Here is a 9,174-nt window from a genome sequence, read left to right as displayed (position 1 = left end):
GGTAGCGCCTAGGCACCTCAGTCATGGACCAGGAGCCCCCATTGTGCCGGGAGCTGTACATTTTTATTGCTATTAGGTGTATTACGGTAGCGCCTAGGTGCCCCAGTGCTGGACTAGGAACCCCCATTGTGCTGGGAGCTGTTCAAACCCGGAACAGAAAGGCAGCCCCTGCCCCAGTAGAACCCCCCTGCTTCCTGTAGAGGGTTGTGAGGGTAAATCCATTTCTGTGAGGCACTCAGCTGCTGCCCATCATTGTGGTAGCGAAGGACCTGAGCTGGACAGAGACTGTCTGTTCACTCTGTGTGCTCAGCGCCGCGGGCAATGGAGCCTGATCAGCGGATTGGGGTAACCAGTTCCTGCTCATTTTAATCTGAGGGCCAGATCTCTTGGGCAGCTTTAAAAGTCTCTGCCTGAGGCGCTACGGGGAAACCAATAACCATATTGTGTTCCCTGCGGTGGGATCCCTGGTGTGCATGAAGCTAAGCTGGGGCAGGGCTGGTCTGCGCACGGATCTTGCGGTGCTTTAACTCATCCGGCTTAGAAACTGCTACAGCAGGACACACATACACCTCCCTTCTCCTCCTCTCTCTCTCATACAGTTTATGGGTGATGCACTTATAGGTGCGCATGGATGCACCCCCTGCCCACCTTATGGGAGATCACAGAATCAGAGGACTGGAAGGGACCTCGAGAGGTCGTCTAGTCCTGCACTCCTGGCAGGACTAAGTATTATCTAGACCATCTCTGACAGGTGTCTGTCTAACCTGCTCTTAAAAATCCCCAATGATGGAGATTCCACAACCTCCCTAGGCAATTTATTCCAGTGCCTAACCACCCTGATAGGAAGTTTTTCCTACTGTCCAACCTAAACCTCCCTGGCTGCAATTTAAGCCCATTGCTTCTTGCCCTGTCCTCAGAGGTTAAGGAGAAAAATTTTTCTCCCTCCTCCTTGTAACAACCTTTTTATGTACTTGAAAACGGTCATCACGTCTCCTCTCAGTCTTCTCTTCTCCAGACTAAACAAACTCAGTTTTTCCATCTTCCCTGATAGGTCATGTTTTCTAGACCTTTAATCATTTTTGTTGCTCTTCTCTGGACTTTCTCCAGTTTGTCCACATGGACATGGGTTCTATCCCCAGCTCTGGGAGGGGAGCGATATGTAGTAGTTAGAACACGTGGGAGAGGCCTGAGAATCAGGACTTCTGTTCCTAGCTCTGAGAGTGGAGTGAGCTCTAGTGGTTAGAGGTGGGGGGCAGGGGCAGCTGAGAATCAGGACTCCAGGGTTCTGTTCCCCAGTCCTGCTGCTGACTCACTGTGTGGTCTTAGGCAAAGCCCTGTCTGTGCCTCCATTTCCCCATCTGGAAGACGGGGGTGGTGCTGTAAACATCCAGGGGGGTTGTGTGGCTTAAACTACTAACATCCTTCGGGTGCTTTGAGAGCCTCCCGTGGAAGCAGCTGCAGAAGGGGCCAGGTTTGGTTCTGAACGTGCTCCGCTGTCCTTTCTCAGGTCCCCGCGCCCCAGACAGAGGAGCAGCGCCACTTCCTGTCCCTGCTGCTGGAGCCGCGCAGCCTCCTGGTCCTGCGGGAGGACATGTACGTCCGTTACCTGCACGGGATCCGACCCGCCACCTCCGACGCCATCACGGAGAAAGTGGCCAACGTGGCGGGCTGCAGCGCGGCGCTCGGGGACGAGCTGCGCCGGGGAACCCGGGTGTCGCTCACCATCCGCCACGTCCCCAAGGTGCTGAAAACGGCCATTTTCCTGGGCAGGGGGAAGTGAGGGGAGGAGTTTGCTTCCCTCCCTCCCGCCCAGGCTCTTGCCTGAGAACGGTGCTGTGAAACGTGCAGTTAACGAGGGGGTAGGGAGGCCCGGACGTGGAAGGCTGCGGAGACCCCGTTCTCCCAGCGCGCCGCAGGATGGGAAGAGCCGAGTCCAAGAGCGTCTCACCCGCACGGGAGGAGAAGAGCAGCCTCTGGGGTCATCTGTACGAAGGCGCGGAGACTTGGACCGGATGCAGCATGGTCTAGTGGTTAGCGCGAAAGGCCAGGGTGTCAGGACTCCTGGGTTCTATTCCTGGCTCTGGGAGGGGAGTGCGGGGCCTAGTGGTTAGAGCAGGGGGATAGGAAGCCAGAACTCCTGGCTTCCTACTCCCCATTCTTGCTCCTGCTTCACCATGTGACCTTAAGGGACTCTCCCTCCACCTCCCAGTGCCTTAGTTTCCCTGGCTGTGACATGGCAGGAGTTCTATCCGTTGGCAAAGCACCCTGAGCACTTCAGAAGCGTGCGGCGGGCTCGCCTGCTCCTACCTATGTTCAAACCCATTCATTTAAACGCGGTGAACTCTAATAAAGGCAGGGGCGGGTCATTCCACCTCGCTGGTGGCTCCTTGCTGCTGCTTGAGGAATCGGTTACATTTCTGCTTCTGAACTCTCTTGTGCCGCTGTGCCCGTTTCCCCGGGCTGAGATCTCGGCTCAGCCGGCCGCTGCCCCCTGCCTCCCGTTCACACCTGTGCGCTCTGCCCCTGCCTTAGCCCCTGGGTGCGTGGGAGGTGAAATTGTGCGTTTGATGGGGGGAGGGATTGGGCATTAACTGCTGCAGCTAAGGGCTTGTTAATCCACCACCCATCAGTGGCTAGGTCTACACTACCCGCCTGAATCGGCGGGTAGAAATCGATCTCTCGGGGATCGAATTATCGTGTCTCGTCGGGACGCGACAATCGATCCCCAAATCGACGCTCTTACTCCACCAGCGGAGGTAGGAGTAAGCGCCGTCGACTGGGAGCCGCGGAGGTCGATTTTGCCGCCGTCCTCACAGCGGGGTAAGTCGGCTCCGATACGTCGAATTCAGCTACGCTATTCGCGTAGCTGAATTTGCGTATCTTAAATCGACCCCCCCCCGTAGTGAAGACCTGCCCCAGTGATGTGCTTTCTAAGCCGGAGCCGATGGGGAACTGGAGTATGGTTGGAGCGCCTCCAGATGGACGGGAGGTGGATACCTGGGGTCCAGTGGGGAATCCAGCACAAAAACCAGGAATACCAGGGGAATTGGTGGCTGGAGGCTAATGGTATTCAGATAATTTTGAGCTTCGGGCGTGGTCTTGGGAGCCAGGACTCCTGGGTTCTATTCCGGACTCTGGGAGGGGAGTGGGGTCTCGTGGTTAGAGCAGAAGGGGCTGGGAGTCAGGCCCCCTGGGATCTATAAGCCCGGATCTGAGAAGAGAGCATGCTCAAAGCCCAAGAGTAAGGACGCCTGGGTTCTATGCCTGCCACTCACTCGATCTTGAGTGTTGGGCGAGTCACGTCTTTGCTGCATGCCTCAGTTTTCCCGTCAGTAAAATGGGGAGAAATGTCGTACATCCATCTCCCGGGGAGGCTTCGTTCACAAACGTACGTGAAGCGCTGGGAGATCCCCTGATGGCAAGTCCTGCCGAAATGCACCATGCTGCTCCGAGAGCCAGGTATGGAGGAGCCAGATCCCCAGCTGGGGTGAACAGGCCTTTGCTCCATTGGCGTCCATACGGATTTTCACCCCCTGGGAATCTGGCCTTTATCACACAAATCCGACTTTCTTAATACCTTCGTCGGTGAGTGGCTAAGAGCCCGGGTTGGCCCATGTGTGCACCCCACCCCCTCGGTTCTCCTGTGCACCGGCTGTATTCGGGCATGAAGGCTGTCGGGTGACACGCTGGAGCTTGCTGCTCGCCGTGGGGAAAACGTGGCGCCCCGTGGCTGGAATGGATGAGCGCAGGGCCACAGCCGCCTCTCCTCTTGTCTCGGCGCAACCAGCGAGGCTCGAAGAGACCACGGAGGGATATCCTTGATTGCAGACTCTCCCCCGCTCTGTGGATGCAGCAGAACCAGCTCTGGGATTTACCACTTTTGATTTAGTTGGGGATTGGTCCTGCTTTGAGCAAGGGGTTGGACTAGATATTCTGTGATTCTATGGGAGGAAGGATGGCTGGGCCAGGGGTCAAGGCACGGGCCAGGGGTCAGGGCACTAGCCTTGGGCGCGGCAAACCTGCGTTCAAGTCCTAGCTCTGCCACCGCCTTCTTGTGTGACCTGGGCCAAGTCACTTAGCTGCTCCGTGCCTCAGTTTCCCCATCTGTATACTGGCAGGGTAATGCCACTTCTCTACCTCACAAAGGAATTGTAAGACCCTCAGCTCATACAGTGCTGGGCACTACAGACAGGGCCGGATTTCCAATTAGGCACCGTAAGCAAGTGCCATGGGGCACCGGAATTCTAGGGGTGCCTTACCTGTCTAAAACTGTTTGCAACATGAAGGTCAGCTGTGGAGAGGGTGTGTGTGAAGATGCAGTGCCTAGGGGCATGTAAGGTGTATCATGCGATAGAAGTATGATAAATTGATTAGCCTTTCGTGCCCTGCGGGGGACTCCCTGTCTTGTCTGACATCTCCCAGGAAGGCAGGCGTCGCCCTGAACCCTATAGATCTACAGCGGTCTTGGCTCCTTTCGGTCTCCTCCTCCTCTGGGGTGAAATGGGGCAGAGGGGAAGGTCTGTGGGTCTCTCAGGGGCCGGATTCTAGCTTGGAGATTCACAAGTGTGAATGAAAGGAAAATTGCTCAGTTCTCATAGTCTGTGGCCAGAAGGGACTGTCTTTTTTTTTTTCTCTTTTTTTTTTTGTTCTGTGTTTTATGCAGCGCCTAGCACAATGGGGGTCTTGCCCATGGCTGGGGCTCCTTGCTGCTACCGTAGTACACCTAATATGCTTGGCACAAATGGGTCCTGGTGCGTCAGTGGGGCTATATAGGCTGTTTAGCCCAGTCCAGAGAGTCCCATCCAGCCCCTATCTGGTGGTCGAGCTAGAGTGGATTAAATGCTGTCCAATCTTGATTACTCCCCCCAACCCCCTGTTCCTGGGTCAGTAGTTCCTACAGTTAATTCCCTCTCTCTTTAAACATTTGCATCTTGTTTACTGTCTGAATTCGTCCAGATCTACATCAGCCTTTGTCTGCTGGTTTACAGAGCCCTCCGCTTGCAGAAATCTGCCGCCTGTGTAGGTACTTATAGACCAGCATCAAGAGGCCTCTTGACATTCCTTTGGATAATTACACTCGAGCTGCTCTGTGCAGCATAAATGGCCCTTAAAGTGGGAAAAGCAGCCTTCTCCCACCCCTACCCCTGCAGGGGTCTTCTCCAGCCTAGGTAGAACTAGCATTAGGGCCCAGCAGTCTGGCCTAGGGGGCGGCTCGAGGGCATGGCTGGAGCACACTGCGCTATGCCCATTTCTCTGCTCCCCAGGGCCCAGTGAGTATGTGAGTTAGAGCAGCCTCGGGGTTGCTCTGACTTTTGCTGGGAGCTGGGCCAGGCCCAGAATGTGGGGAGAGCAAAGGGGGCTTCAAGCCAGATCCTCCCCATCTGTGGAAAAAGCCCATAGGAGACTGCAGAGATAGCGATAGCACTCGGGAAGCCCTGGCTCCCAGCCCTCTGTTCGGTCCACAGACTGGTTGGTACGTACACTCACGTAAACCTACAGTGTTCCCAATGTCTGCCTTAAACTGCTCAATACCCAAATAACCCACCTACTCTGGTCCACTGCACCAGACCCATTGGCTGTTCACAGAGTAAGGTTATTGGAGCATGATGCGGGCAGGGCGCATCTCGGTCGGGGTCTGGGCAGTGCGATGGAAGCCCTGATTTTGGTGGGTATCTGGGCAATGCCCATCATGATGTGGGCCCTGATCTTAGCTGGGGTCTGTAGCTGGCAGAACTGCAAAAGCAAATGCCCGGGCTATGAAAGTCGTCCTTGCGTGAGTTCACAATGGGACTTGAACTCAGGACAATCAAAATCCACAGCACAGTGTGCTACCCCTTGAGCTGAAAGGGGAACTCCTTCAGCTGTTAGCTGTAGTAGACTACTATCCTTCCTGTTGTCACTAGACGGGCTGCCATACCTGCTGTGCGTGCATATTGCAAAATCACTTTTTTTTTGTTAAATCATCTGTCTTCCCACAAACATCTCATTAAATGTCCCTCCAACTTTCCAGGAAATTTCCTTTGCAGGTACAAGAGCCTGCTTCTTAATTTTCAGACAGATCGGCGTAGTGAGAGCACAGTTAAGAGGGGTGGGGTTAAAAAGATCCGGCCTCTTTAATGGTAAGTTTCAATAGTTGAATGTGGCAGGATTAGAGCCTCCATTGTTTGGCTGTAATGCAACCAGCGTTCCTTCTCATCCCTGCTGATGGGGACAGTCCGATTAAACCCTTTAGGGAAATCCCAGTGCTTTCTGGAGCTCTTTGCTTTTCTTCCCATATCTGCCATCAGCCAGCCAGTTTGTGAAGGAAATTCGACCCCTAAAGCCTTCTCAGCTCCCTCTAGCCTGTAGGGCTGAGATGGTCTTGAGGCTAAAAAGCAGGACTGTGACTCAGATATTTCCAGTTCTGTGCAGGGAAAGTGCAGGTTAGCTCAGGGGGACTCTCCTGGGAGAGCCAGGACTCCTGGGTTCTATTCCTGGCTCTGGGAGGGGAGTGGGGTCTAGTGGTTAGAGCAGGGAGGCAGGACCCCTGGGTTCTATGCCTGGCTCTGTCACGGTCGCAGCAATTTTTTGTTTTTGTTTTTTAGACAAGTCACTTCCCCTTTCTGCCCCTCATTTTCCCCATCTCTAACCTGGGGCTACTGCCACCGCGCTGGGTGCTTCCCTGGCCCCTGCGCTGCGCCCTGACCCCAGAGGGATTGCGTTTCCCGGCACCTCTTTCCCTCCCCGCTCGTGAACAGAGCAGGCCGTGTCTGTCTGGCGTTGGCAATCCAGCCATGGAATTCAGTTCCTCTCCGCCCCTGGAGGCGTCTGCAAACAATGAACTGGGGTAGGGGTTGTAACGTCCCAGTGTAAATCCCTGCCCTGGGCTGAACCGGTTAAGACGGAAGGGCCCGATCCTCTCTGAAACCAACCGAGCTGCGTTGCCTGCGCCGGGTTTGTTTGAGCAAGCCGGGGTGGGGCTGGGCTTCCGCTCCCGATTACCTGTCGGGGGAAGGTCAGGTTACTTGGCACCTCTCCACCCTCCCTCTCCGTCCGTGCGGTGCCGCCTTTGTGCCATTCGCCCTGCCCAGCGCACCTGCTCCAAAAGCCAGGGGAAGAACCTGGAATCTAGCTCGCCGCCCATCTCCTCCGGACAGGTGGGGAGATGCCCAGCCGGGGGGGGGGGTCTCTGACTCACCCGGCTTCCCTGAGGGCAGGGTGGAGGAGGGAGCCGGACCTGTTAATGATTGATCAGTGCTGGCGATGCAAAGGGTCCCCAGTTCTGGGTCGAACTGCAGATCCAGTGGTTCCCGGAGGATTAGAATTAAGCTGCTGCTTATCAGGTACGGTGAGGGCAGCCACTGGGCGAGGCAGCTGGCTGGAGCACCCGGCATTACTGGCCCCTTCAATCTCTGGCCTCTCTGCTGCAAAGGGGAGGCAACTGGTGCTGATCTCACCTGGTCTCTGGGCTGCAAATCTCCATCTGTCAAAGGGGGGATAATTGGGACTCAACAGTCAGGTTATTGGAGCCGGGAGTCTGTGTCTATGTAGTGCCCAGCACATGGGGTCCATGCAGCACCTCACACAATGGGGACCCCCCCAGTCTTGGTTGGGGGGGGGTTGTGCTGTGATGGGTGCAGTGGGGCCCTGAATGGGAGGAATCTGTGCTGCACCTAGCACATTGGGGGCCCGGGGGGGGGGGGGGGGGGGGGGGGGGGGGCGTTGTGCTGTGCCAGGCGCAGTGGGGCCCTGGTCTTAATTAGGATCTGCTGCGCCTGGCACAATGGGGGGCCCCCCGATCTCAGCAGGGTGAGGGGTCTGTGCTGCACCTATCACAGTGGGGGTTCCCCGATTTTGGTTGGGGCGGGGTTGTGCTGTGCCTGGCACAATGGGGGCCCCTGATGTGGGGCGGGGGGAGGGGAAGGTCTGTGCTGTACCTGGCACAATGGGGCACCAGGCTCAGTCGGGGATCCGTGCCGTGTCTGGCGTACTGGGGTCCCTTTCTTGCTGCTGGGGCGGTGAGGTGGTACCATCGTCAACAGCAGCAATGGAAACACGAGGCTCCGGTCTTCCCTGGCAAAGTTGCCCCGGACTCCCCTGGATTTAAGGGGTGCTGGGATGAGAGATTCCTGGCTGGGGAAGCTTTACCAGGAGCTGGATCCGAGGGGCAGGTGTGCACTCCACGGTCAATATTTATTCTGTCGTTTTAACCCTGGCTGCCAGGTTGGAGACGTGGCCTGGTCGATGACAAAGTACAAAGTTTGTGGCTTCCATGGGATTTACAGTATATCCCTGCCCGGGGTAGTGGGGGCAGCGTCACGGCACTGACTCCTGGAGCACAGTCTTAAAGGGACCTGCTGCCAAATAGATCTGGCAGAAAATACGGCTTCAGCGACCCAGGATCGCGCCTGACGGTCGTTCTTTGTATTATCATAGCACACCGGGACCTAGAGATGCTAGGACCTGTACGTGCAGGAGGAGAGGCTCCTTCCCCGAAGAGCTCACTGCCTAACCAACGTAGCGTTAGCCCCACTTCCCAGATGGGGAAAGTGACTCCCCCGTGGCCGAGCTGGGACCGGAAGGCAGGTCTCAAGGGCCCAATAACCACACGGCTATCTTTGTTTCCTGGTGGCTTTGCTGGCAGTCCCAGGTGCCCAGCGCCTGGCAGGAGCAGGCCCTGCCTGCTAGAAAGAGTCTCACGCTGATTTTTAGCTTCAAAGCAAATGTTGGGTTTCAACCTTCTGTCTCCGGGACCCCAACCTAGCAGCCAGGGGCTGAGCGCCCCCCGCCTGGATAAGTGGACTGGTGTAACGTCACTCGCCCTGTGATTATTCAATGCTTGCTTCTGGTAGCAACAGAAATGCGCTCGGTACAGTGGAAACGCAAGCCCTGAACCTGCAAACAGGCCCTAGGAACAGACCCTGGGCCCTTCTGCTGAGCCCCGTTAACCACATGGTCCACGGGGGGCAGGGCTACGCTAGGAAATTAGGTCTGCATAAGGGTCGCTCAGGGGTGTGAGAAATCCACCCCCTGAGCGCCGCAGTGAAACCGAACTAAGCCCTGGTGCAGACAGTCGACGGGAGAAGTCTCCAGTCGATATAGCTGCCGCCTCTCGGGGAGGTGGGTTACTTACGCCGAGGGGAGAAGCCCTCCTGTCAGCGTAGGGAGCGTCCTCATTGAGGTGCTACGTCTGTG

At 56.3% G+C, this 9,174-nt stretch overlaps 1 protein-coding gene across 2 annotated transcripts in view; it reads left to right on the top strand.

The window, feature by feature from the left end:
• ALKBH6 (alkB homolog 6) overlaps positions 1-2,466 on the top strand; it is a 9,430-nt gene extending 6,964 nt beyond the window's left edge. For both annotated transcript variants that reach the window (XM_026658892.1, XM_024212494.2), the window contains exon 7: positions 1,508-2,466. In XM_026658892.1, coding sequence (XP_026514677.1) covers positions 1,508-1,780 — 273 coding nt within the window. In that variant the 3' untranslated portion in view covers positions 1,781-2,466. The remainder of the gene's footprint in view (positions 1-1,507) is intronic.
• The last annotated feature ends 6,708 nt before the right edge of the window (positions 2,467-9,174 follow it).

The sequence above is a fragment of the Terrapene carolina genome, unplaced genomic scaffold, assembly GCF_002925995.2.
Source record: "Terrapene carolina triunguis isolate 2854851 unplaced genomic scaffold, T_m_triunguis-2.0 Scaffold517, whole genome shotgun sequence".
Lineage (NCBI taxonomy): Eukaryota > Metazoa > Chordata > Testudines > Emydidae > Terrapene > Terrapene triunguis.
The sequence above is the reverse complement of the archived record's forward strand: the minus strand, read 5'-3'. Positions and strand labels throughout refer to the sequence as shown.